Consider the following 26,892-nt stretch of genomic DNA (forward strand, 5'->3'; position numbering starts at 1 on the left):
ATGGAGACCTCCCGCTCCAGCCAATAGGCACGCAGGGAGGCGGAAACGTCACCGCAGCGCCGGAAGCGGCTGCCGAGCCAGGCATGCTGGGAGGGAGGTCAGCCAGTGAGGGAGGCGGGCGCGCAGGGTGACGCGTGTCCGCGAGTGCCCGGTGTGGCCGGGGGCGGCCATGGCGGAGTTCCGGGCGCTGGGGCTGTCGCCGTGGCTGGCGGAGCAGGCGCGGCAGGTGGGGCTGAGCCGGCCCACGCCCGTGCAGGCCGCCTGCATCCCGCCCGTGCTGCAGGGTGAGCGCCCCCCTCCCCCGTCCCGGTACCGGTATCAGCATCGCCGTTACCGGCCGCTGACCGCCCCCGTCCTTCTCCCTCCCTCGCAGGTCGCGACTGCCTGGGCTGCGCCAAGACGGGCAGCGGGAAGACGGCGGCCTTCGTGCTGCCGGTGCTGCAGGTGCTCTCCGAGGACCCCTATGGCATCTTCTGCCTGGTGCTGACACCCACCAGGTACGGAGCGGTCCCGGGAGGGCCCGGAGCGGGAGAGCCGGTCCCGGAAGGCACCGCCGCGGCGGCCCGGCCCCGTTTCAGCTCTCTCCTCCCCGGCAGGGAGCTGGCGTACCAGATCGCCGAGCAGTTCCGTGTCCTGGGGAAGCCCCTCGGCCTGAAGGACTGCGTGGTGGTGGGCGGCCTGGGTGAGTGCTGCCTCCCGGGGGTTGGAACCTCCAGCGGCCCCGGGATGGTGGGGTGGGGAGAGAGCAGAGCACCCGGGGACGCTCTGGTTCCATACGGTTTGTTTTCGCCCTGCTGAGGATCCAGTGTCCCAGGGAGTGGAGGCTGGTGGGAATAAGGAGCGTGACATTCTCCAGCTTTGCAGACTAAATGATTTTAGCGTTCGGTTGGCCGTAACTCGGCTCTGTGGTTCTCGGTGCAGACATGGTGGCGCAGGCGCTGGAGCTCTCCCGTAAACCCCACGTTGTCATCGCTACTCCCGGCCGGCTGGCAGATCACCTCCGCAGTTCCAACACTTTCAGCCTCAAAAAAATAAAATTCTTGGTAAGGCAATTTTCTATGCTTGGGGTTTTTTTTTAACGCTTTCAAGGTTTTTTTAGTTTTGTAGGTATGCATGCAGGTGATCTCGCTTATCTGTGGCTGTACCTAGATTTTGGATGAAGCTGACCGGTTGTTGGAGCAGGGCTGTGCTGACTTCACCCCGGACCTGGAGGTGATTCTGGAGGCGCTTCCAGCACGCAGACAGACGTTGCTGTTCAGCGCCACGCTAACCGACACCCTGAAAGAGCTGAAGGGCCTGGCCGCGAACAGACCGTTCTTCTGGGAGGCTGTGTCTGAGTAAGTCTTCGTCCGCTCTGCAGAGCAGATGAAGAATCCCGTTTCCTCTCCGTTCTGTTGTCTCCCCATTATCTTTCCCTTGTGTTCCATTTTCGCTTGCCAAACCGGTGCTTCTTGATGCTTCACCTTCCCCTCCCAACAGGGTGCGGACAGTGGATCAGTTGGACCAACGCTACTTGCTTGTACCCGAAGCGATCAAGGACGCGTACCTTGTCCACTTAATCCAGACCTTCCAGGACGAGCATGAAGACTGGTCTATTATTATCTTTACCAAAACCTGCAAGTGAGTGGCATTGTTCCTCGTGATTGCTCTTAATGGACGTGTGACTTCACATTTCTAGTTGAGATTCCAGATTCCCACTTCATTGGGGTTTAGGCTGGAATTGTGTTTTCTTCGTTAGTCTTTTCTGAAATTTGGTAGAGAAACACCTTTTCCTTTGAGCAGTCTCGGGGGTGGGCGGGTGTAGGGTGGGTGTCCCATTCCCTGCCTCCATCAGAGCGCTTCAGTAATTAACAGTGTTGTGGTCATTGTAGTGCGAGGGCTTCTCAAGGAAGCCCAGCTCTGTCCTGATCCGTCCACTTTACATTTCCCGCTTATATTCTGTTTGGTTTTTTTTTTCTTTTCTTCAAGGGACTGCCAGGTCTTGAACATGATGCTCAGGAAATACAGCTTTCCTTCTGTAGCTCTGCATTCCATGATGAAACAGGTGAGTGATGGACAAATCTGGGCGACGGATGCTTCAGCTGCGTCCCCAAGCCAGGCATTTGTCCAAGTCCTGCGGATCACCACGTCCCTCACACAGACTTTTCTCTTTACAGCGGCAACGATTTGCAGCTTTAGCAAAGTTCAAGTCCAGCATCTTTAAGATTCTCATTGCCACTGATGTTGCTGCCAGGTAAGGGAAAAACGCGGTCTCTCTTGCCAAAAGTCGTAAGCCTGCTTTTCAAGCACCAGAGCCACTGCAGAGATTAGGCTGGGTTTAGCAAGAGGAGAGCTTTAAATTCCCCCTGCTTGGGTAGGACGGGTTTGTTCGCTTCCATTGTAGAACGTCTCTGAGCTGTGTTCTGGAGCTGATTGTGTGTGATGGAGCTCTGATCCTGGCTTGCTGCGCTGCAGCAAGAACACAGGGTATGTGTTCTAGAAGGAGAATGATTTCCTTGAGGCCTCCTGTGTTCTCTGGGTCCAGGAGGGAACGGCAGGCTGCAAGGTGCCATTGCGTTTTGTGACTGCTGGGGAGTTGCATGAGGAGGGAGTTTGTCATAGAACCAGCCCAAGCCAATAGAGAGTCCCATGTTCATGAGAATATGGGGCTCTTGGAGAAAGCCAAGGATAGGAACTTCAACTGCATGTATTAAAACAGTGTTTCTCAACTTCTGTTCTCTTTCCCTGCATTCCAGAGGTTTGGACATTCCTACAGTACAAGTTGTCATTAATCACAACACTCCCGGCCTGCCAAAAATCTACATTCACCGGGTTGGCCGGACAGCCCGAGCAGGTGAGCAGGAAAAAGCACGTGCCGTTTGCTGGCTAAAACTGGGGTCCCAGTGCCGGGGCTGAGCCCTGAACAGGTGTGAGGAGGCTTCGCAGCAGCTGCAGTGTGGTCTCTTCAGTCAGCGCCGGATCTGCTCAGCCTTAAGATTGCAACGCTGGCTCCTCCTGGCTTGTGTCTGATCTGCACCAATAGCGAACTGATTTTTCAGAGCACATAAAGACCCCTCAGCACCCTGTCACCATAATGTGCTAGGCCAACTCCTGGGGATGGAAGGAATTTGGCATGGGTTGGACTTTGTCTCCCTCTGCTTGTCAAGGCTCGTATATCACTGTGTTTTCATCATCCAGGTCGGAAAGGGATAGCTATTACACTGGTGACGCAGTACGACATCCATCTCGTACATGCTATTGAGGATGAAATCAGTAAGTGGAGCACCGTTAACGCTACTAAAAATGTAGGATCATATATGTTGCTTTGTGCTTGTGGTACTTGCAGCACTGATTTCATCAGTGCAGAATGTGTTAACCAGAACGTCAGCGTAAAATGGTTTCTCTTCCCTGTGTGGATAAGGCTGGAAAAGAGCAGGAGTGCTTGAATCTCAATCAGCTTTGATTCTGCTGTTGAGTGTTCCAGGTGTGAACGTGTTTGTCTTCCTGCCGTTTCTAGCGGAGGAGAAACAGAGTGTTGAACTCGCTCTGTAACCTTTTTATTAAAGCAGCCAGCTTCTTCCCTGCTTCCTTGCTACTGCTTGTGTTGGGGTGGACAAAAAGAACAGGTTGTTTTGCGTAGGTTCAGACTTCATCTTTTTTTAGGAAGCAGACCTAATTAATGCAACATCTTATGCTCTGGGGAATTGTAGGCAGAGGGGAGGATTTAGTCCTTTGCTGTAGGCCTGAAGAAGTCAGAGTGACCACAGCATACGGCAATGATTCCACTGATAATCAGTGGAACTATATTGGGTTTTTTACTAGTTGAGAATCTGCTCCTGGATTTTGTAACCAACCGTGGTCTGTAAATGTCTCGCCCTGATGTAGAACTGAAGCTGCAGGAGTTCTCTGTGGAGGAGCAGTTTGTGCTTGACATTGTCACCCAAGTGAACGTCACCAGGAGGCAATGTGAAATCGTAAGTGTGCAAACACAAAGCCCCTTGGTGCAGAGGGCTGGAGATCTTGGGCAGCTGGCTGTAACCAGGAGATTAGTTGCAGTCTAATGTGTCTCTCTGGATACGCAGCTTTGCTCTTGAGCACATAAGTAAGGATTTTTGTTCCTTTTTCTAGTGGAAGCACTTGGATGTGTGTGTGTGGAGGGTTGTTTTAGTTATCTTCCCTGGGTTTGCTCTATTCTTGCATGGTTTTTGCAGCATTTTTATGCTGCTGAGTGTTGAGGCTGGTACTTTGGGGGGAAGGTCGGCAGCTACCAAACGTGTGCACACTGGTGAGGTTCTGCTCACCCTTTAGAGCCTCTCTGCTTTTCTCCCTGTCATGCGTGATTACTAATTGCCCTGCTGTATTTTTGCTTTGCCAGGAACTGGAGGGAACGGATTTTGATGAGAAGAAAGAAATAAATAAGCGGAAACAAATGATCCTTGAAGGGAAGGTGAGAGTTGCTGCTATATAAACTGCTTTGATCAGTAGCTGGTATAATGCCACCGATGTGGAAAAGGAGTGACAGTTCCTCCCTCGCTGCTGTGGTGTGTCCTCCTGACTCCCCTTCAGGGTGGGGAGGTGTTATCTTAAAGGGTGACTGATATTAAAAAGCACATTGGAGTAGGGTCTGACTTTTGCAACCTACTCGGTCACGGGCTAGAAAGCAGCGTGGGCATCTAGGAAGGGCAAAGGGGCTGGCACTGTCCCTAGCCGTGTCACTAGAGCCCTTGCATTTGCCATTGCAGGATCCAGATCTGGAGGCAAAAAGGAAGGCAGAGCTGGCAAAGATCAAGAAGAAAAACAAGAAATGCCGTGAGAAGGTCCAGCAGACACTGCAGAAGAAAAAGCAACTGCAGCTGAAGAAGAAACTGCAGAAGAAGATGGAGCGGCGGAACAGACTGCGTGCTGCGGAAGAGAAATAACATCCCTTGGCCTCGCTTGCTTGGCTTGGACTGCCCTGACACTGCTGCTGCTTTGGGAATACTGGGATCTGACACCTTTTAATGTGGACACTTCTGACCTGAATCAGTGTTGGAGAGTACGGGGAAGGTGGGTGAGGGGAGAAGGGACACTTTGATGAACCCTCTCCGTTCTGTTTCCTTCCTGCACAATGCTGCTGGCTTGGGCCATTCCTGGCAGGCTGGATCGGTCTCCTGGAAGAATGTCTTTCAAGAGCATGTTTCCTTCCGCCAGCAAAGGAGAGGCCAGACCTGAATTCTTGGTGATGTGAAGGGAAATAAAGATCCTCTCTCTCTTTCCCCTTCATTCAGTCATTGCTCTTTCCCTTTCAAGGGCTGGTGCTTGCCACTCACTTTTTTTATATCAACAGATTCTCCCCTGAGCCAGAGTCTAAAAATACTGTGACAAAATGAGCTCAGCCCCTATCTGTGCCATAGCCCAGAGTTTACTGAGAGGAAAATTCCTGGAACATGTGGGGAGGTTGTACTGTGTGGCTGGTCCTGGGGTCTTCTTGGGATAATCCTGCTCTATACGTTTAAGTGATGCTCTTGCCTGCGATTGTCTGCCTTGGCTCAGTCTCCAGCCCCGGGCTGCTCTCCATAGGGATAGCAGAGCCATGGTTTGGAGACCGGGGGGGATGCTGTTTTCCCAGATGATCAGTCAGTTCAAAGACCATTTCTGGCACCGAAAGAACCCCGGGAGCAGGACTGCCTTGTTTCCTGTACCATCCAAGAGTGAGCAGGGTGGTTTATATTTGGGTCTGCTCTGTAGGGTTCTGGGCCTCCCTGTGTAGATTTGCATCACGTATGTTTGGAACAAGTTGGGCTGGAGAGGGCTGAGCTCTCCTGAGAAACGGTTGTTTCCCTATGGAGACAGAACTTAAAATCCCAGGGTAGCTGAGCCTGGAGTTTGGCCTCAGTTCTGGTGTCAGGATGGATCCTCCGTGCCTTCTCTAATGGTCAGAGCTTTCTATGACTCGAGACCGAAGAACTGTTATTTCTATCCTCTGGCTTACAAAAATAGTTTTTATGGTCAGTGCCCAAATAAATATTTATTGCAACAAGTGACTGGATCTTTGACCTTTTCCAACACATGGGGGAGTTGTGGGATCTGAGGGGCAGGGAGCGGTACTTGTGTGGGCAAACAGCTTGGAGATAAAATCAGTTTTATTTCAAGAGATGAGTTGGATAAGGATTGAGCTTCTCGTGGGTGTTCCTTACACCTCTCAGTGCCAGCTCCTTCCCTGGGAGCACGCAGTCCCTGGGGTGCCTTTAAGCGTGGTCTGGGCGGAGTGAGGTCCTGCAGAGGTGTTTCCCCCAGGGAAACTCCTGCAGCCCCCCGCAGCGGGGGCCTCCTGGTGCCTTCAGACCACGGACTGCAGCGCTGGCACGGGCTTGGGAGGTGCGGGTCCATCTGCTGCCTGGCGGCAGGCGAGATGGGTGTGGAACCGTCTGGGGTTTCGGCGATGCCTGAATGCGTTCCTCCTTGCTTTGTCCCCTTGGGTGCCCTCCGGGAAGGAAGCAGCACTCCACAGCCTGCCTTGTAGCACAGCTCGCTGTCACCGGTGGCAGCTGCTGCAGCAGCAGCAAATAGGTTTGTATCAGACCGATGCTTTCTGAATACTGAATGCTTCCACAGCCTTGTGCATGCTAATTTGTGGAGCAAGCCTGTTAGCTGCAGATTAAAACGACACCCTCTCTGGGACAGGCTGCCCCTGCCTTCCCGGGGAGGGGGCTGATACCGCCTTTGAGTGTCAGTTGTTCCCCTCCCTCTCGCAGGCGCTTCGTAACCTGCTGTCTGAAGTCTCTTTGCTTCAGCCTGGTGGGGGTTTCTCTGTTTGTCTCCTTCCACATGTGACATGTAGGGATTGATCAAGGCTCTCGTCTTGAAGCTTTATTCAAAATTCCTTTTAATACATCCCTTGTCTTTCTTGAGCAGCCTTCTCTGTGAGGGTGGGACACGTGCGGGAAATAAGAGCTCTCTGTAGTGCTGACTACATGTTCTTGCTTCAGATGATCAGTCTTGGGAGTGGCCGAGTAGAAAAAGAGGTTGCTGTGCTAATCGGCATGTAGAAAGATGCCTTCAATTCCCAGATTAGGAATTTACCTCTTCCCCAGGGCTAAAGGACATGGGTGACACTTCTGTATGCGCTGTCAGTACTGCCCCACCCCAAGTAGGATATTCCATTTTGGCGTTTCTAAGCCTTGTCAGAAGCCTTTGGGATCCCCTAGGGATATAAGGGTTTCCTTCCCGTCACAGCCGAGATTGCGTCTCGGCTGTAAAACCACCCTCTGCGTGCGGCTCGGCCCACCGGTCCCCCAGGCAGGCGCTCGCTGGCTTCCCCGTCTGTGCTGTGCCTGAACTGGCCCCAGCACGGTGCCGTTTATGCCCGGCCGTGCCCGAGCAGGTGCTTTCCACTGGCGCTGCTCTCCCCCTTCCTTCAGCCCCAGCTCCGGGGGTTCCCCTGGCTGGGTTGCCATGGAAACTCTTCTCAATTCAGCATCTCCCATCGCCGCCTGCTCTCTCACCCAGACCGTGTGCGGCTGCTGAACCCCACGCTGGCGCGGGGGCTGCATGCGAGGGGACAGCCCCACACCCGTGCCAGCCCTCCTCATCCTCCCGTCTCCCCTGGGTGAGAAACCATCACCTGGCCTCGTGGCTCGGAGGGGCTCAGCGAGTACGTGCTCCTCTGCAGCCCACCTCGCAGGGCACCTCTGTGTGTCCTTTACACTGATGATGCCGAGACTGGCTGCTCTATGTGCGCTTAAAGAAATATTTGTCTGTTCCTGGAGCATTTCCCCTCATTTCTGCCCCTCACAGGGAGGAACAAACACCTGAGGAGTGCTTCCCAGAAGTTTTGCAGGGAGAAGGGAGAGGCTGGGATCCTCCTCGGTGAGATATACAGTATTGATAAATCATCCCCCTGGCAGTTCTGCTGAGCAAGGAAATGTGGAAGTGGGGACAGGTTTGGTAACGCGGCAGTCACCTTCAGGAGCTGGCATCCCCTCCGTCTGTGGATGCTGCAGCAGGCAGGGAAGCCCTGGATCTCCATGGTGAAGAAAAGGCAGCTGTAGTGAAAGAGTCCGGGGTAATCTTTGTGCTGGGCTGTTTGATTTCTCCCTGCTGAGACGGCAGTGCTGCATTGGAGCCGTGTTCCAGCTTTGCTGCTGCTGGCTGCAGGTGCAGCCATTTCCATCTCTGCCCTGGCCGGGGCACCCGTCTCTGCGTGAATCCAACACGGCTGTGCCTCCACACGGGTTCTTCATGCCGTCCGAAACCTCCCTGCAACAACCTGCACTGTGTCAGCTGCTGCTTTACCTTTGGATGCTCTTTGCAAACACAAACTCAGCTGTTTTGAAAGCCTTAAAAAGCTGCTTAACAAGCTTTTCTACCAGGAACGGCCTTTTCCCTTCTCCTGGGGCAGCTTGTGTGCAGCCCTGGGGGGGCCCTGCTGCCGGGTTACCCGGTAGATGGCAGTTGGTGTGCTCTGGTCACCCCCGCTGCTGGCTCTGGTCCTCATTCAGGGGGAAATACAGCACAGGGCTGCTCGTCCCCAAGCCTTGCCCGTGCGGCAGCCGGGCTGGGTGCTGCTGCCGGCGGGATCCTCCCAGGTCAGCGCTTCAAGCCTCAGCATTTCCCTTTTCTTGCTGGCCAGGACTGATCCTGTGTCCCTGCAATGCTCCGTTGCAGCTTTGCTGCCTTCTCCATCCCAGGGCGCTCCCCCCAGCTCCTTGCAGCTTCTTTGTTGAACCTTCTCCATCCCCGCTGCACCTTAAAGCTCTTCCCCGTCCTTTTTTGCTGATTCAGCTCCATGGCCCTGGCACACCCTCCTTCAGGGCTCGACTACAGCTGCCCAGACATGTGTCTCCTCTCTGGCTATGACACGCTTGACACTCTAACTCCCCCAGTTCCTCCCTGCCAGCGTCATAACTCCAAAAATGGGACGGAGGAAAGGAATACCTGTATTTATTTTTTTTATTTCTGTGCTAAGAAAACCTCCCTGCTGGCTCTATTTAATTCATACCTGTCTCTCACTCCCTGAAGCAGCTCTGTCTCCTGGGAACGCAGCCCTGCATGGCTTGCTTTGGATTCCTGTCACCTCCGGGCAGGGAGAGCAGTTGCCAAGGGGCAGAAGACTTTCCTCTGGCCTTGCAAAGAGCAGCTGTGAGCACAGCACTAGCCTGCTGCAGCGGCTCATCCCCATGCCTTCATCTCGGCCCCGTACTCCCCAGTATCATTCTTGAATTCCCAAGCCCCAACACCACACAAGCTGTGCTGCTCCCATGCTGAGATCACAGGAGAGGTGGCACTCCTGCCACCAGTCTCGAGGCTGATACTGTTTTCATCTACCCGTAACAACGTCTGGGCATTGATATCTCCAGCCAGTAAGGCTACAGTGAAATGTCTTCTGTTTGTTGCCTGCTGGGATTTGAAACTCTGTTAGCCCAACATCGGTGGGAACAGAAGGCAGAGACTCCGTACAGCATCCTCTCTCACTTGTTGTTCTACCAGCCCTTGGGAAAAATAAGCTGACGACAGGGCAAGGAGCTGGCGCCGAGGCAGAGAGACTGCCCTCTTCCCTCCCGAGCACGCGGTGTCAGGCGTGTGCAGAGTGGGGGATGGGGTACGTGAGAAAGGGGTGACAATTCAGACTGGTGGCAGCCTCTGCGAGCCCCGGTGAACTATGAACGGGACACAGGCAGACTGCAGAGCCCTTCCCTGCCCACCGTGGGGACAGAGGTGACAGCAGCCTCCCGCCCCTTTCCACCTGGCAACTTCCTACGGCTGCGGGTGACAGCGGCATCCGAGGAAATTGCATTTGGTACCTTTGATTCACACTTCCCAGGCTTGCGCTCAGCAGAGCCCAGGGAGCCGCGCGGCTGCGAACGGTGCTTCAGCCGTGAGCTGACTGGAAGGGGCGAGTGGTGCTCCTTTGGATTACCTGTTGCTGGAGCTGCCACGTCTCTTGTGTCCAAAGCGTTGCTTGCTCTTACCACAAGCATCTCACTCCCAGCGTTATTCCAGCTGCCGCTTTTTGGGTAGGGTGGAGGGAAGCTCGCGGAGGAGGCAGGACCTTGTGCAGAGATGATTAGTGCTGTAGCTCATGTTCTTTTCCCCTGGAGCAGAAACTGCCTTTACACACCGCAATCTAATAACGATAATAATTATAAATTACTCTGGGAAAGGGGACCGTGAACCTCACTGGATTTGGGGGCTTTATTACGTGTTTGCAGACATTTGCCAAAGCACACATTTAATTGCCTTCTCTGGTGCACGCGGAAATTGTCTTCCAGCGTGAGCATGTGGGGGGTGTGTTACACTCAGAGCCTGCTCGCCTGTGCTGTCAAGTGTAAACAGACCATTTCTGAACTAAAAATAACCTCTCCTCTGAGTAACGGAGCGGCTGATCTCTGCAGCCCAGATGCAGCAGCTCAAAAGGGTTAGGTCACCTATTTTTCATTAATGGTGCTATTTAATTACAAATTCCCCCAGGTTTGATCCTTTGGAGATGTCCAATGAAGCGCCTGGTTGCTTCCCCTCCGTCAAGAACTTGCTTCAGCGTGTTCTCACAAAAATACAGATATGGGAGACAATCTGGTTAGTAACTTCGATGTGAGGCTGCCTAACAACACAACACACGTTACCAGGGGGCTCTGCAGCGGCTTTTTGGGAAGAGAAAGATTTTTACCTCTCGTTTAAAACCACTTAACGGACTTAGGGTATTAACCAGCCTGGCCTGTGCTAACCTTTTCTCCTCTTGGCTCTCCAGGGACCTTGTAGATGCTAGTAATTGAAGTCCAACAGTCCTTCAGGGAGGGTAATTATCTGCTTTGTGGAGGAGGAGGAATCAAAGCCCGGAGAGGCGAGGGAGGTTGCAGAGCTGCTGGTGGCCTGTCGCTCTGCCGGCCGGGCCAGCTCCAGGCCAGGACCGCATTTACCTTCCTCTTCAGCCTGGAAGGCCTGTATTGGCATCTGTCAGATGGAGTTTGCACTGGACACATCCTTTTTCCAAGGCTCTATTATTGGCACGTCCTGTAACAGCAAAGCTTCATTTCCTCTCGCGGAGCTGGTCAGAAGGACCTTGTCTTGGGTCTGGATTCAGAGCACAGAATCACACCTCGTCGCCGCCCACCGGAGCGTCGTGCAAAGAGGGGAAGGCTGCAAGGTTTTTTTATTTGTTCATCCTGATCTCGTATGTGAGCCATTTTCCCCATGCTCCCTTTATTAATGTTCTGTCTAGGTTTTCTATGAATAATTAAGATCCTAATTTGCCAAAAGAATTAGGTCTCTCAAGGCACCTGCAATCAGTAACATTTCTCCTCCAGCAAGGAAGCCACTGTTATTAGTTGCTGACAGTAATTGTTACTGTGAGACAGAAGCAAACATCGAACTGCAGCCTTGCCATTCAGCGCTGGCTTTTGTAAGGCGAGATTTTTCTCCTTTTGAAGCAAGAGAAGCATAAACGGGGAAGGGGTGAGGGTGGGAAAGCACACGGTGGGGATGCGTTAGAGCGCTGCTCTTCTGAAACACAACTGAAGTCCTTTTTAAATGCTCGCTAGAGTGGGGCAGATGGAATTAATGCTTTGCCGCTATACGGTCTACAGTAGGGTTGTCTCATTGCTACCCACAGATTTAGGGCATTTGTGGAAATAGCTGGTGATGAATGGGTTTTCATTAGTTTAGAAGAGGGGAAGACTGCAACGGAAAGTGCCTCCCAGAACCATCCATCACACTGCCCTGCAATGCCTCAATAAAGGACTTTTAACAAATGCCGAGCACAGGACAGATCTCATCAAAAAGCCACTATTCAGATTATTCTGGCAAGGAAAAGAATTGCAACCAGCACCCGTGGAGAAGAGCGTAAAGGAAAATGGCCCCTGTTCCCGGTTCCTGACAATGGAAGAGCAAAGGAGCACAGCCAGGACTCTGACTTGCCGACGGAGCGATGCACAGCAAACGCATGCAAAGTACCGCTGGTCTCAAGGTACGCCGTGTGCAGGGAAACAGCAGATAGCATCCTGCCAGGGACACGGCAGCTCCAACAGCACAGCGTCCAGAGGCCGACAGCACCGTTTGTTTGCAACGAACAGGCTGCTCGGAAAGTGTAGCCAAGGGTCTACCTTTGTTTCTGCTGCAGAAGTGTTCATTTCACAAGAGCGGAGTAGAGGAGTTTGCACTTAAAGACTTGACTGGGTGTAATACTTCCCCCACTAGACAGAACCACGACTTCCAGGGGGTTACACCCCCTCCAGATACCGTATGTTGGGCTGCCGAGTCTCGAGCAGAGTCACCAGTTCAGGATCCCCGTGTGACCAGTGCGTAGCACCCCTGTCTTGGTGGTACCCAGATACCCCACGCACAGTCCGAGCTCAGCAGCACCCAATGCTGATTTTACACACCATAACGATGCGGGGCTAGGACGGCTCCCACAGCCACCTTGTGTGCAGGCTTTGGCTTTATAGGGGACACGAGCAGCAGTTTAGAACTTGTGCTTTTTCATAGCGTTGTGGGTTTTATTTTTTTCCATGGCAATTTTTTTATACAAAGTCTGGCTCCAGCTGACTCTCAGCCTGACATGAAGAGGTCGAACACTGTGTGAAACAAGGAGAGCTTCCTGCAGGATGGCAGTGGAAGACTAGCTGCAGATTCCTTACATTTGTGACTTGTTGCATGACTTGTAGACCTTCTTGCACTCAACCTAGACTGTCAATGGTCGTCCATCTTTGCGGTAGGTCTAGGTGGAGTTCTCCAGTGACGTTAGGTTATGCTTTGAGGATTAAAAACTGCATAAGGGACAAGAAGAGGCTTAAACGGCATAAGAGCTGGGTCTCACACTATACTGCTGCTCAACCCAGGTCAGAGCAGGTCCTGGGAGAGCCGTAGGCAAGCGTGGTACTCCGGGAAGCTGTCTGAGCTGCTGTCTCAGCCAAGCACCACGCTGCAGCTTGCATCTGCCTCTCCCCAACTCAGAGGGAGTCCTGCTGGGATGTGCAGCAGCTTGACTCAGGTCCTCCCTCTCAATTCTCCAGAACGGTCTGATCATGGCCTCCCTCGGGAGAGATGACTCACCCAGGCGTGGCACACACGGCTCTGGTCAGCCCCCATCACTGAGCAACACAACACGGGCACTGGCCAAGACGCTGGGCTATGAAACGGTCACTGCCAGAACCCAGCTCCACCTCGTGGGTCGCAGCCACAGAAGAAGTGCAAGAGGGTAGTAGTAGAGAACATAAAACTTTTGCTTGATTTACTTTCTCCCATAGTCCCCAATCCCACCCTCCTCCCTCCATATTAAGTGACGGAGATGCAAACCAAACACACCTTTCTTGGAGCTGATCTCTATTTCAAAAGAAGGCGGCTCCTGTAGGAATAAAATATGAACACTGGCATGGGGTGGTAAACAAGTCCCTCGAAATTTTTGCCACCCAGTTACTTCCTTCCCTTCTTAAATACCCTGAAACAAATATTACTACAGTAGCTCCAGCTCCATACAGTTGTGAGAACACTTCATGCAAAAAAAAAAAAAAAAAAAAAAGAAAGGAAAAAAAAAAAAGAACTCCCCACCCCCAAAACAGAAGAGCCCTTCCCTGGCTACGCAGGTCTGGAAATCCCAGTGTTTCCTCATCACCCCTGGGAGAGGGAAGGGCTTTGCCTAGACACAATCCAGCACAGAGTCACCAGCAGTTCTGCACTCCAGCAGATTCCAGAGGTGCCAGACCTAATCCTGCCCTGACTTGCAGGCAGTGTGTGGAAGCTGTGGGTTCCTCTCGTGGTCACCAGGTGAGCAAGAGGAGAGGCAGACCCTGAGGAGCTGCGCTGCCTTTACACAGGTCTGCCGAGGTTCGGCTGGGTGCGGAGAGGGCAGTACTTGGCAGCCAGCGCTTGCTAAGTACCGGAGTTTCTGCAGACCTGTGAAACATTCCCAGGATTACGGCTGTCTTTGCCTAATCTATAGCGGCAAAGAGGGCAAAAAACCAACAACGAAATCCAAATCCATCAACACTCCTGTAAGGTTACTAACTACTTCTACACAGACACTGCTTCGTCATTCAGCACAAGGCTAAGCATGCTCCTAGGTAACTACGGGGGCACAGCAGGCGCCATGGGGGGGACACAACTTTCCAGGTTTCTGCGGTGCCTCCCTCAGGCCTTGCTCAGTTCCTATTACTAGACAACATCTACGATAACTGACAAACTTCCCACAGGCCCCGCAGGGCACCGATCCCAGCATGCTCCAAACGCCTCCTGTTCTCATTTGATCTGGCCAAGCGTGGCAAGCTGGGACGCGTACCCTTCACAAGGAATACTGCTCGGCTGACACGGAGCAGGACATCTCTGTGGACTGTTTCCCAATAAAAAAGGAAAAAAGAAACCAAGAGCAACTGCTACTTGCTCCATTTAATTTCAATTAACTGCAGCCCTTAGAGGCCAGGAGAGGTGCCAATCTAGCAGTTTGTTGGCCGTCCCCTCGGGGATGGCCCATTTCTCAAACGCCCCTTTCCCAACCAAGCCTCTACTCTTCTCATCTTAAAGTTTTAAGAAGTCATTAAATCCCACTGTGTTAAACTATTAAGAGCTTTAAAACCTGCAGTTCTTTTTCTTCTGGAGGATGTGACTGAACAGTGGAAAGGACATATGTGCAGGCAAGCACCCTTCTCTGCAGTGGGGACTCTGCTACCTCTGGAAGCTCCTGACAGTGACCAGTGTTACTGGATCCTGTTAGAAAGACACGATGTAGTTAGGGCTGGGGAAGAGGAAAGGGAGCAACTGCTGTCCTTGGTGTGCTAGAACTTCTCCTCCCTCCCTAGGTGGGGAAACAGGCAGCTTATTTGCAAAAGGCAAGTGGTTTCCTAAAAAACTACCGAAAAAACATGAAGGCTGCTGAGCCCCTTCCCCTAGAAAACTGTAAAAAGGTTGGAGACACAGTGTGGCAGCAGGGAGGCTGGGAAGGCAGCACAGGGACAGCTGCTGTCTCTGGACCGTGCCACAGCCATGGCAGGGTCCAGAGAGGTCTGGCTGTGACTTGTAGATGCTCCCTGCAGAGGATTCAGGAGCTCAGGTGCTCTCTGCCCTCTGTCTGGGTGTTCCGTGGGCAGTAAGTGGCTGCGGCTGGTCTCCACACTGTCCAGGCAGCTGCTGGTATGTTGGCGTATCCTGCCCAAACAGACCTCGAGGCTGTTCTGTGACCGAAATTGCTGTCAGTGACCAGTCCCAGTTCAGGCTCCCCTCCTCCGGAGGTGTCTCCTCTGAGCCTGTTGCTGCTCAGTTGCTCTCTACCAGCTTGGCTAGTCCCTGCCGGATCTCACTGAGCTCAAATATCTTCACATCCATTATCTCTGCCACCTTGGTGACCTCATTCTGGATTTTCTCCCTCTCGGCCAGGGTCTCTGCCAGCGTCTGCTCGGCCAGGTGAAGGCGTCGCTCCAGCTCTGCGTTGCGTGCCTCCAGCTCCTGCCGAAGGACACAAGTGCAGTGAGGTGGCTGCCCCAGCACTGATACACACTGCTCACGGACAACCACCCTTATCGCCACAAAACAGCCCTGCTAGCACCCCAGTGCCAGGCTCCCACACCCAGGGAGCCCTCGTCTCCAACAGTTCTTTCACCGAGGGACTTCCCTATCTCGAGCCACAGCACCCGGCACGCACACGCATGTGAGCACACGCTCCCCAAACCCAGGCATCTGCTCACGGTTTGCAAAGGTGCTAGAAATGCAGATCTCCTCACATGCCAATCATCTCCAGGTCTGATGGCATTTGATGTTTGGAGATATTATTCTGCCATGAAAGCCAGTGCCTGTGCAAGGGGGTGAGGCCTGCAGCAGATCCCCTCGTTCAGTAGCTCAGAGGCAAACACAGACAGGCTGTGCCCCCAGAGACTGCACGACAGATCGTGCTTCCATCTGTGTCCTTGCCCTGAGGTGCCGAGCAGCTTGCATCCCTCCTGCCAGCCAGACTGAGTCAGAGCTCTGCTCCCCAGCCATCCAGCAAGCTAAGCAGGACCTCCAAGAGATGGAGGGTCACAGGACATCACAGGTCCTGCTCCAGACCCACGTCAGGGGCTACTGCAAGCGCTAGAGGAGAGTACGTGAAGGATGGGTTTGCTATTGCCTGCTGATTGTGCCCCGCGTCATATCTGAGAGATACAGGGAGGGTGGAATAAGACAGAGGCATAGACAAGGACCTGTTCCCATCATCCAGAGGCAGACACAGGCGTGGCAGCTCTGCGGCATTCACTCTTTGGCTCAAAGGAGAAATGGGGACAGATCCCTCTACTCCCAGGGGTGTCCCAGATCTGCCATCCTTACCTGCAGCTTCTGCAGTGTCTCCTCACGCTCGCCCTCTGCTTCCCATCGGCTACACTTCTGGCTCTTTAGCATCTGAATCTCCTAAAACACAAGGAGGAAGAGCATCATTTCAGATATCCCCCGTCCCAGTGGGGCCAGCTCCCACCACGTACCCCAACCAAGGCCCTGTCCCTCACCGCAAGGATCACATAACCACACTCGACTCCAAAATTTTCATACCTCCCTTTCTAACCTTCTACTTCTGCTAAACCTGCTGCCTCCCTCTAAGCTGTTGGTCCCTAATCAAGATCACCAGCTGAGTGTCAGCAAGATTCAGTGATCTCTGCATCCTACTGCATCCTTGCTCAAGATCCCAGGCTCCTGGGGCCAGGGTCTCTGCTCAGCTGTTGGGTGAAAGCCTCTGCATACCTTTGCCCCAGCGTTTTCCCTCTAGACTAAGTAGGCACGGGGGGAGGGGGTGGGGGAAGATCTCTCTTCTCGCTGAGCATCAGGAACCCCAAAACATCTCCCCTCCCCAACCCCTGCTTTGTGACTCCCACCCTAAGTCTCCCATCCACCCTGCTGAAGCACGGCCACCAGAGAGCTTGCAGATTTGCAAATCGGAGAGATTCTCTCCACATCTCCCCTCCTTCGCAGCCTCTGTAATTAAAACTCTGCTTTAAATCATTCATTTAAACGCAGTGAAAGTGAGAAGCAATTCCTACACTAGAGGCTAAATGCAGCTGCAGATGGATGAGAGGGGAAGGGATAAGACACAGCCCTGCCATTTCTGCAGTGGCTGAGATTCTCCACTCAAGGCTATTTGCACGGGAAACTCCCAGCACTTTACTCTCACTCAGCTTTGCTTCTCCGCAGAGGGAAACCACCAAGAGGGCTGCGCTGGCTTACAGAGGCTCCTGGCTTGCATAGGCAGCGCGTGCAACAGCAGCAGTCTGATCTCAAGCCATAATGACAGACAGGGTGTTGGCGATTGACAGGCCACCCAGCTTCAGGCTTGCTCTGCTTTGTGGGGCATTACCTCATCTTTAGCCTTGATCAGTAGTTCCAGCTCCTCCAGGGTTTGGTTCAGCTCTTCCTTGTTGTTCTCACTGGAGGAATCGTGAGCCCCCTGTGACTCCAGTTCTGCTACCTACATGGAAGCAAGTACAGGGAGGGCGCGCTCAGAGCTACAGGAATGTCCTGACACCTTATCACCCACAGCCATTCTTTGTCATGTTTTGGCTCCCTTGCAAACCCAACCAGGCTTACAACAGGATAGCAGCTCACACCCTGGGGCTGTTAGGAAAAAAATTCTCTCCTCCTGCTCCGCCTAGATCACACACAGAAACACATTGCAGCAAAACCCAGTTTAGAGACTCTGTCTCTGCTTTCTCCTGCAGTTTTGCACTTCCAGTGAAGCTCAACTGGCTGACATCAAGCACTCAAAAGCCTAAAACCTGAAGTGATGGCTAGATCCAGCTCCCTGCACATCCCTGGGCAGAGATTGCCGAGGGCAGGGGAGTTACTGCAGCTCAACCACAGCACAGCTGGGAGGAAGGGTTTCCCCAAGTGTACTCCCCCTTCCTGAAAAATTCAGCCCAGTGGCTTAGATTATTCATGAAGAGGATTCATTTTTAAAGGCTCATCAGAAGGTCTGCAGCAGCTATTGCTGGGGCCCAAGCTCTCACAGGGCCTGCACTGAGCTCTACAAGTGCAGCTCCTGTGATGAGCACCCCCACATAGACGGGGCTCGGACCCCGGAGTGAGACTTTCCCACCAGCAGGGCAGCACTGGCTGGACTGGGCCACCTCCAGGGTCCACGTAAACAGTGGTTGTGAGCTGTCAGGCTCATGAGGTCACGGCCAGAATCAACCAGCTCTGGTCCCAAAATGCTCCAAATTTAGGGACAATAATCTAGAAGTTTCACTGAGTTACAATTTCTTCTGTGATTCTGCAAAGTCCCCAGTGGTTGGCCTTCACCCAGGGCTCACCAAATCCTCGCTCCTAGCTGTGAGAACAGCCACCGAAGAGCCGCTTACGCACAGAGCAATGGCAGGGGAACAGCAGCCCCAGCCAGCCAGCCCCAAACGCACACATATACATACACACAACCAAGATCTCTGCTATACCTATGGCAGGCTCCCACTGCAGAGGGGAAAATTTGTTCCATGCAGCTCTTACTGTCTGACGCCAGCATGGAGAATTAGCCATGGGCACAGTGAGTCCCGGGGGATGGCTGCTTGCTGCACAGACTGGCCACACAACAGCCATCAAGTGGAAACAGCTGTTAATTGCTATAAATCCCTGCTGTCTTTTGAATGAGCTATCTCAAAGTGAAATGGCTTTATGCTGCCTTCTCCAGGGCTCCAGAGTCCTTTCCCAGCCAAACCCCAACTGTCCTAAAACCCTTTCCCCCAAGTACTCTGCAGTTCCCCCCTCCCAACAACCCAACCGTGTGACTGTCACTCCTCTGCCCAGATGCACACAGTTGATCTGTGACTTCTCTGACGTTACGTAGGTCAAAAGATCCTATTATTGCAACTGAACAAGGGCTTGTTTGTACGGCGCCACCCGGGTTTCATCATGTTGCAGCTTGGATTAGAGCTAATTATAGCAGATAGAGCAATCCTCATCCTTCCTGTCAGCAGCCAGAAGATTGCCCTGATGCCTAGCTCGGGGTGGGGGGGCACAGGCCTTACTCAGTACGGTTGGCAGCTGGAAATTACCCCCAGAAAACCTGAAGGGAAGCTCGTATTCTTTGACTTTGTGCTCTGGTTTCCTCCCTTTATCCACGGGGACTCAGCACTTGCCCTGCACAAAACCAGAGCTCTTGTGAACACTCCCTAGTTACATGGCCTTATTCCTTGACATGTTTTCCCTGCCAGGCTCATGCAGCATCCTGGATTTCCATCCCATCTCCTGCTGACACCCATGGAAACTGATGGGAGAACGGGGTCAAGGGCACCATCTGGCTCTGGGACGGGGCTTCCTCTGACCTGCTCTGCAAGGGCCCTCCTGTGCTCACCCGCTGCCGCAGCGATTCCGTCTCCTCCTGATAAGCAGCCAGCTGCTTCTTCCACTGGTCCACATTGGCGTTGGCTTCGTGGAGAGCAGCCACGAGCTTGTTGTTGTTGTCCTGGAGGCTGAAGAACTCGGCCTCCCACTGGACCTCACTCACCGAACTGCATGAGAGAACAGGGGAAGCGTTCGGGAGAGCATACGAGAGTCTCAGCATGAAGGTTTCTTCCTCCAGTGCTAACACGTACTGAAATAATGCTCTTGGAAGTGCTGAGCAGCTCCCTGCTTCTCCACAGTTTTCTATTTGGCTTTCATATCGCTTCCCAAATTAAATGCTTCTTCCAGCCCTGAATCTACATCCCTTTCCCTTATCCCTGCATAATAATTGACTTTGAGGCCATGTGTGCTTGCCTGAAACTGCAGAAACCACACTGTAAGATTAACGGGGTGGGGGAGGGTGGGGGAGATACAGCTACTATAAAGGAGCTTTGCAATGTGGGACTGTGGATCCATTTTTAAAATCTTTGTTAGATCTGAGTTTGCTTTGAATAAAACCCTACCACCCCAGACTCAGGAGAAGGTAGCAAAGGACACTTGCTTTTGATTTAAAAATATTCTAAGTGTTCAGCTGGGAGCTCAACGGGAGCCACAGGGCAGAATCCAGCCCAGAGTCTTTTGAACAGACAAAGACCGGAAGGAGCGGGGACTTTGCTGGAATCATCAGGGGAATTAACACAAACGTAGCCCTGGGCCAGCTGGAAAAGTGTGAACATCTTCTGGTATCACAAACTACTGATTTGTAGATAACTGGCATCAACTCATCCCAGCTGCGGGCACAAAGCATGCTCTTTTCCATGCTGCCTGAACAGCAGATTTCACCTCCAAGCTGGAATAACCTTCTACTGGGAAGAGGGAAAATTGGTATGGGGGAGGGTTTGAGCAGCCAGTGGACATGGAGCACTACTCAGCTACCTAAAGGTCAAAAAAGCATTTGGGATGACAGCGACATGCACCAAATCCTGCCAGAGTTCTAGGAGTGTAGGAGTCAGGAGCAGCTTTACTTATGGCAGCCTCACCCTTCTGAAAGCATCTTCTTCAGCCGCTCCTTCTCTGTTGTTATCTCAACATCAGCGCTTTGGCTCCGGAATAGTTTATCTTCTCCTGGCCCATTGGAGCTGATGATGGGGCTGGGAAGTACCTGGGAGATGAGGAAGAGGTGGTTGTCACACAGCAGTGAAGACAGACCATGTGGCCACAACGTCTCTGCAAACTCGTTCACAGCCTGGGTTCACGGGAGTTCCCTGTGACAGACGCTGGTTTTCAGTCCTAACTCTTTAGGTAGTGCTGCACTTGTCTACATGACAAGGGGTGGCAAAGATCCTCATGTGTGGCTCAGCAGCACCAGCCATGGCATAGCGATGACTTCGGAAGCTATGTGGAGACCTCTCTTGGATAGTAGGTTAGTGCTTTGCTCTGCCAGCAGCTGCCCTGCTGCCACGTCCTCCCTTTCCCTGTCTCCATGCCATGCTGGGGCAGCGATCCCAGTGCACAGACACCCCGAGCAGGTGGGCTCACAGCTTGCACGCACCAGCTATTCCTCCCTCCCAACTTGAGGTACGGAATTCTCTGGCCCTCAGCTTCCCCCTGACAAATGCCAGCGATGTTACAGCCCGTAACCCGAATCCCGCGGCTGTGCTCACCACTTGAGCTGCTCAAGCTGGCCGTTTCAGGGTTTTGCTGAATTCTTAATAGGATTTTCTTGCTGGTTCTCAGAGCATTGGAAAGACTTAATAAACTCTAAACGCAGACCTGCCAGGCCACCTGGGTTCAGTCACAAGTCCAGCTTCTGTACCTTGAATTAAGACACCAGGTGCCATTGGGATAGTGTTTCTCAGGCTCAAGGGAGGGAAACTCTGCTACTGCTCAGATGACTGTGGCACCCGCTTTCCAAAGGTGTGGGGGAAGATACTCATAGCCCCTGCACTAAAGTATATCCTTCTCTGTGGCTCCATATTCCTGCGTAGATCAGAGTTGGCAGAGAAACAATTCGTCCTCCCAGGCTGGAGGGAACAGACAGCGGAGCAGAGATGAATATGCAGAAGCCAAAGCAGACTTTGCATCCTCTGGCCCCTCCAGAAGACCCTGTCTGCACAGTCTGATCTCACAGCAGGGAAGAAGCTTGGCACTGACAGGGCACACTGAGCTATAAAAAGACTCTCTGGGATCCTGAGCTGGGGGCTGTGAGACCAGGTGGCTGGTGAGCCTGCTGGAGTTCATAGGTAGCCCTCAAACGCCTGTGGCAAGGACAGCCACCTGCCTTCGGAGTTGGCTGACATCTATAAATAGAGCCAGGCAGGGCTGTGAGATGTATTGAACACCAGCTTCATGAAGCCTTCCAGAGAGTGACCGAGAAGTGAGACCTGCAAAACACCACCCTGCCTCACCTTTAACAAAAGGTGGGGAAACTGAGGCAGGGAAGGGGCAGAAGTTTCCTGTTCTGGTGTGTTGTGCCCCTGTGAGTCCAACTGAAACTGATAACAGCTGAAGATGCTCCACACAGTTTTGTTGTTTACATTATCCACAGTGACATACTCTGTGACAGGGATGCTAAATGGGCTGGGGATTGGCCTAAAAGGTACTAGAGGACAGAAGAGAGCTGCTATCCTGGGATTTACCCAGCTCTGAAAATCTGAAGCCTGAGTAAACTAGTGCAGATGCAGAAAACGAGGGAGCCCTGATTTAATTTCAGGAGACAGATCTGCTCTCTGCTCACTTGCAAACAGAAACACAATCAATTATTCAAGGATAAAGCTCATGTTTGAAGCTCTACTAAATGTAGAGACTGCGAATCAGCAGTGGGGCAGCAGGAGAAGGGATGATGGGCTGATGTATGTACAGGCTGGGGAAGAGAGAAATAAGATCTGCATGCCCACATGGCAGAGGACACCGCATGTGTCGGCACGCTGGTTGCCGGATGGCTGCAGGCAGGGGCCATGCATGCTTGTGCCTGAGCTCTCCCACCAAGAGATGAGGCAGGCTGAATGGGAAGAGTGGGCGTAGGTTCCCATTGTGGCAGTTTTAGTGCTGCTGAGTCAGGTAAGAAGAACAAGCAGAGCCTTAAGCCATTTCCCTCATCTGTGTTTAACCCTCACCTTCTGACCTCCTCATCCCTTCTGTTGCAAGTTGCCATCGCAGCACAGGGGAGATGAATGTGTCCTGTTGTGGTCCCTGATGAGTTCTGCCTGGTGTGAACAGGATAAGAGGGAGCCAGGGGAACTCTCACTGTACAGCTGACCACAAATCTCTGTCTTGGGCAATTATTACTGACCAGTCTTTTACCTAAAACTTTGGTTCTGCTATGAATTCTCTACTCTACTCCCTTCTTCACTTGCCACCCATTAGGATGGGGCTTAGAGTTAGCAGGAGCCAAAAGCTAGGCAGATTTTTCCCCATTTTTGCACCCCACACGACATTTCCAGTCTCTGCAGAGCCACCGCCTCCACCTCCCCCTCTTTTCCCTGCAGGCCAAGGTACTGTTCACACTCCCTCCTCCTCCTCTGCTGCCACTCCATCTGTACTCAACCCAGAGAACGCAGTGTCCTCCATCCTACATCTCTCCTACTGCCAGGAGCTCTGGGAAACGCAGTCACCTCTGGAGTGAACTATTTGGGAGGGCAACTTCACCATCAGCACTCAACAGCTTCACCATAGGAAAAAGCAGGTGGAGTTTTCCACAGCTTATCCTCTCCCCTCCATCCCGCTGCTGTTGGAGTTGGTTTAGCTGTACAGGGAGAAAGGATACAATTGCAAGTGCAATGCACGCGAGATGATCTGTGACGGGCTTAAGTTTTCTGACTTGGTCTCTCTGGGGGAAAGAAAACTGAATGACTGGCTGTCACGCATGCAATTCTACCTTCGGGAAGAGTTCCCAAGGGGAGGATGTGATTTCTACTCTCACAGCATGGCTTCTCTTCCACAGTGGAAATTTGACGGAAACAGAAGTCTGGCCAGGACTCATCAGTTGCCAGCTCTAAGAAATCACTTTATTGTTCCATGGACTCCCACGGACAGCACCATCACCTATCACAGACCCCTGGAGAAGAACCCCCTGCAGCACCACAAGAGGAAGGAAAATGGTTGGAAATGCCATGTGTCTTTCTTCTTATGATCTTCAGCCAGGCGACATGCACTCCTGCATGCTGCTTGCCTGTTACTGTCACACTGAGCCCAGGGAGAGCCAGCATCTCTAAAGAAAAACACCAAAACACAAACAAAACACACAAAACCAAACCCACCAAACTAACCACCACAACAGAAAAACCCCGTTCCTCCAGCATGGCTTTATAAGACATCCAATGGTTTTGATAGCTTAACTGGCAAAGAGGGAGGAGTGTGAACCTTCCCAGGAGCTCCACTTAAGCACTAATTAGTTTATCTACTTCATGTGTTTCAGTAGAGTGACCTCAGGGCCACAGGTGTCATCAAAATGTGATTTTGTGAGCTCCAACCTCAGTGTCTGGCAAGAAGAGAAAGCCCTCAGGGGAAAAGGGATGAAAGTTACTGGAGGAGAGCAGCACAGTGACCCTTTTCCCTAGCTGTCACTGCTCTTCAGTGAGCTTCACCCACATCCCTTTCCAAGCATTACCTGGTGAGAAGTGATATTCAGGGCAGGATTGGTCAGCTCTGTTTTATCTTGGGACTTCTCCCTCGCCAAACGGGCTGCTTCTTTCACTTCCTGGAACTTCTCTGCAAACTAGAGGGGAGTGCAAAAGTCACTCCAGTGCTACGCCAAAATGTGGAACAAACTAGACTTGATGCCTGAGTTATTCCTCCCTTTGCAACTTCATTCAACATGCTTTTTAATTTATCTTAAACTAGCAATAAAATTCAGGGAATAGCCCCTTCATGCCACTACCCACGATCCTGGCACTCCAGGCTGTGGGGTTAGCTAAACAGCAGTGACAGAAACTGAGCCCTAAGTCCTAATTCAATTTGTGATGCTCAAAACACATTGCAAATATTACTTTAAAGCTCCTCCTAGCATCTTTGCATCTTGCATTAGATTTTAGCGCAGTGGGAACAGCATTATATCGGGTTCCTCAAGTCTTTTCTCCAGGGGCTGATTCAGGTTTCTGCCAGCACCTGCCGTGTTACCTGGGAGAGATGTTGCTCCGAAGCAAAGCCCAGGCCATACACGGTGTTGGCTCGGCTGTCTGCCCATTGTCCGAACTTCTGGGACGTCTTTGTGAAGGTCATGTTGGGGGTAATAGTGCTGTTGATGATCGCCTGCAGAGAGGGGCAACAACGATAGTCAGAGAAAACTCCAGCCTGCTGCCCTGGGGTAGCGGTGTGGGATTGATCACTATAATCCCTGCGTACTCTAGGAACTAGGGGTAGAAAGCTCTGGCTTTTAATCTATAAGACAACAGTTCAGGTTTTTGGTGGCCAAAAGTCTTTCTAGTCTGGCTACGTGACATGAACAAATCTCAATCAGCTTGTCTACTGAAAAAGGAAAGAAAAAAGCCTCGGTATCATCAGCTTCCTCCATTGCTGGAAAAGACAACAAGAGACAGCGTGTCTCGGGGGATTTAACAACTTTCTGATGTTCTCCATTTTCATAGCAAGTAAGGAAAAAAAAAAAAAAGGTTTAAAGAACAGTCAGGACTAGCTATTGCAAAACACTCTCTGCTGGGTAGGGCAGCAGCAAAATAAATTTCCTGGGAAGACTGCTGAACCCCTGCTACTGGAGGTCTTCAAGAACAAGTCAGGAAAATGCCTATCAAGAACAGTTTAGGGAGAGCTGTGTTTTGTGGAAGTGACTGAATGGACTACCTCTGAGACTCCCCCAACCTCTGTCTGTAGCTTCATTACATTTACAGGGGTTGGTTTTAGCACAGGATAAAGGCTCTCAGAAGCAGCTTGTGTTTTGCATGCTCGGTGGGGGCAGGGGGTGAGAAGAGAGTGGGGCGGGGAGGCACAACACCAGACTCTAGGGCACATTTTTTACCAGCATGGATTCCAGTGCCTAACACTAAATACACTTGAGCACAGAGGCAGCGTTTTACCTTCCACTCCCTGCAGTGAAGATGCCAGAGTGCCCATGCTGAGAACTGACCAACTCGACACCAAAAAAAATTAACACCAGAACAAACTCTGTCTGGAGAAAAACCCGCTGTCAATCTGTGCGATGCTGTCGGCAAATGCCCCCTTACCTTGGTGCCCCCCACACTGATGATCCGATACACATTGCGTGTGGCATCGTAGAAATAGGAGACGGTCAAAGCGTGCTTGCTGGCAGGGATCCAGTTCCGTTTGGTGGCAGGGTCGATCTGGAAAACATGGGCCCTGGTGCTGAAGATTGGCTGCTCCCTGCAAGAGAAAGGAACAGAGCTGTCAGGGGAGAGGGGAAGCCCAGCAGCACGGGAAGTGCATTGGCTTCCTGGTACTTCTGTTGCATTATGCATCGCCAGCAGCACTTCTGCTATTTGCCCTCTCTCCGGGGATTTGAGACATGAGGTGCTAAGCAGTGCGGCACCCAAGGACGCAGCATCTCTCAACCAGCAGCCCTTCACCCAGCCTCTGTGCAGGGAGAAGTAGCTCCCCACTGCCGGGGCTGGCATCATCTACTGTCCCCTGTTACTAGGGGAGTCATGAACCAAGTTCTCCATCGTTCCTGTGAGTCGCTTTTCCAAGACCTCTGGGCTTCTCTGTGCGCTCCACAGGAGCCCTTCGCATGCTTGGCACTCTTCTAAAGCCCACTTTAGAAGCTGGGGGACCACTGGCTGATGCCCCTGCAAAGTAAAAGCCCATGGCTCTTTATGCCTATTTGCCCACCATCCAGGCGGCATGAAGACAGCAGCTTTCACTGCACACTAGTGACCTTGGTTGACGAAAATACCCTTGGCACAATAACAAAGCTACCATAGCAAAGCTACCAAGGGTGTTTAACTACAGGTAGACGTTTTTACCTTCCTCTAGAGCTTCTCCGTCCTCCTCTGCAGTCTTCAGACATTTCAAAGACCACAGCTTGAAACTGTCATTCCAGCAATAACAGACTATGCCCTCAGGTTACAGTTCTTACATGCATGTTCACCCAAGGATGGGCATGCAATTTGCAAGCAGAAGCACAAGCAGGACACCACGATCTCCTGCTTAGGGCGTACTGGGTGGCCCTATACAACACAGCCCGTGTGGCAGAGTTAGGCTAGTCATTAGGGGTTATATTATTTTTAGCCTGACTTGAAGCTTCCTTTTACCATCCCTCAGCACCTTAATGGTCAGTTCATGGTGACTTCACCAGGTATACGATTTCTCTGGCTGCTGTATTATTTGTACTTCATAGGATATCTCGGAGCTGGAGCTCTACGGAAATGGATGGATGGAGGATGTGTTTGGGATGTGAGCACAAAAAGCGCCTTCCCCTCAGCACAGCTCTTCCTCTCTTGACTCACGCTTGGGAAGCGCATCCTGCAGTGAGAGGTCACACCACAGGATTAAAAGCAAGTCACTTAACAATGAATTAAAGGAAACACTTTGCCACACAATGTGCAGCTGCTGCAAGAAAGCACCTAACCAAGCGCTGCTTGGATTTTGTAACCTGTAGTATCTGAGCTGAAATAAGGAGTGGAATCTCAGGCACCAGGATGTAACTTG

The 26,892-nt window shown here is 52.1% G+C and overlaps 2 protein-coding genes across 3 annotated transcripts in view; one reads left to right on the plus strand and one right to left on the minus strand.

The window, feature by feature from the left end:
- Window positions 1–80: 80 nt before the first annotated feature.
- On the plus strand, window positions 81–5,998 carry DDX49 (DEAD-box helicase 49). Its single transcript, XM_063357672.1, has 13 exons — window positions 81–284; window positions 374–497; window positions 597–682; window positions 922–1,043; window positions 1,150–1,337; window positions 1,480–1,620; window positions 1,969–2,044; window positions 2,157–2,233; window positions 2,736–2,833; window positions 3,178–3,252; window positions 3,865–3,953; window positions 4,355–4,426; window positions 4,722–5,998. Exons 1-13 carry the CDS (start codon window positions 170–172, stop codon window positions 4,896–4,898), a joined length of 1,440 nt encoding a protein of 479 aa, XP_063213742.1. The 5' UTR covers window positions 81–169; the 3' UTR covers window positions 4,899–5,998.
- Window positions 5,999–6,112: 114 nt separating this feature from the next.
- The window catches only part of HOMER3 (homer scaffold protein 3), a 31,324-nt gene continuing 10,544 nt past the window's right edge, over window positions 6,113–26,892 (minus strand). For both annotated transcript variants that reach the window (XM_063357673.1, XM_063357674.1), the window contains 8 exons: window positions 25,452–25,608; window positions 24,394–24,525; window positions 23,885–23,992; window positions 20,316–20,437; window positions 19,247–19,403; window positions 17,261–17,371; window positions 16,243–16,323; window positions 6,113–15,387 (listed from right to left, as the gene is read on the minus strand). In XM_063357673.1, coding sequence (XP_063213743.1) covers window positions 15,199–15,387; window positions 16,243–16,323; window positions 17,261–17,371; window positions 19,247–19,403; window positions 20,316–20,437; window positions 23,885–23,992; window positions 24,394–24,525; window positions 25,452–25,608 — 1,057 coding nt within the window. In that variant the 3' untranslated portion in view covers window positions 6,113–15,198. The remainder of the gene's footprint in view (window positions 15,388–16,242; window positions 16,324–17,260; window positions 17,372–19,246; window positions 19,404–20,315; window positions 20,438–23,884; window positions 23,993–24,393; window positions 24,526–25,451; window positions 25,609–26,892) is intronic.

The sequence above is a fragment of the Chroicocephalus ridibundus genome, chromosome 22, assembly GCF_963924245.1.
Source record: "Chroicocephalus ridibundus chromosome 22, bChrRid1.1, whole genome shotgun sequence".
Classification (NCBI taxonomy): domain Eukaryota; kingdom Metazoa; phylum Chordata; class Aves; order Charadriiformes; family Laridae; genus Chroicocephalus; species Chroicocephalus ridibundus.

Coding starts and splice junctions, on each gene's coding strand:
- DDX49 (XM_063357672.1), top strand. CDS start 170: ATGGCGGAGTTCCGGGCGCTGGGGCTGTCGCCGTGGCTGGCGGAGCAG. Junction 683..921: donor CGTGGTGGTGGGCGGCCTGG/GTGAGTGCTGCC, acceptor TTCTCGGTGCAG/ACATGGTGGCGCAGGCGCTG. Junction 4,427..4,721: donor AAATGATCCTTGAAGGGAAG/GTGAGAGTTGCT, acceptor TTGCCATTGCAG/GATCCAGATCTGGAGGCAAA.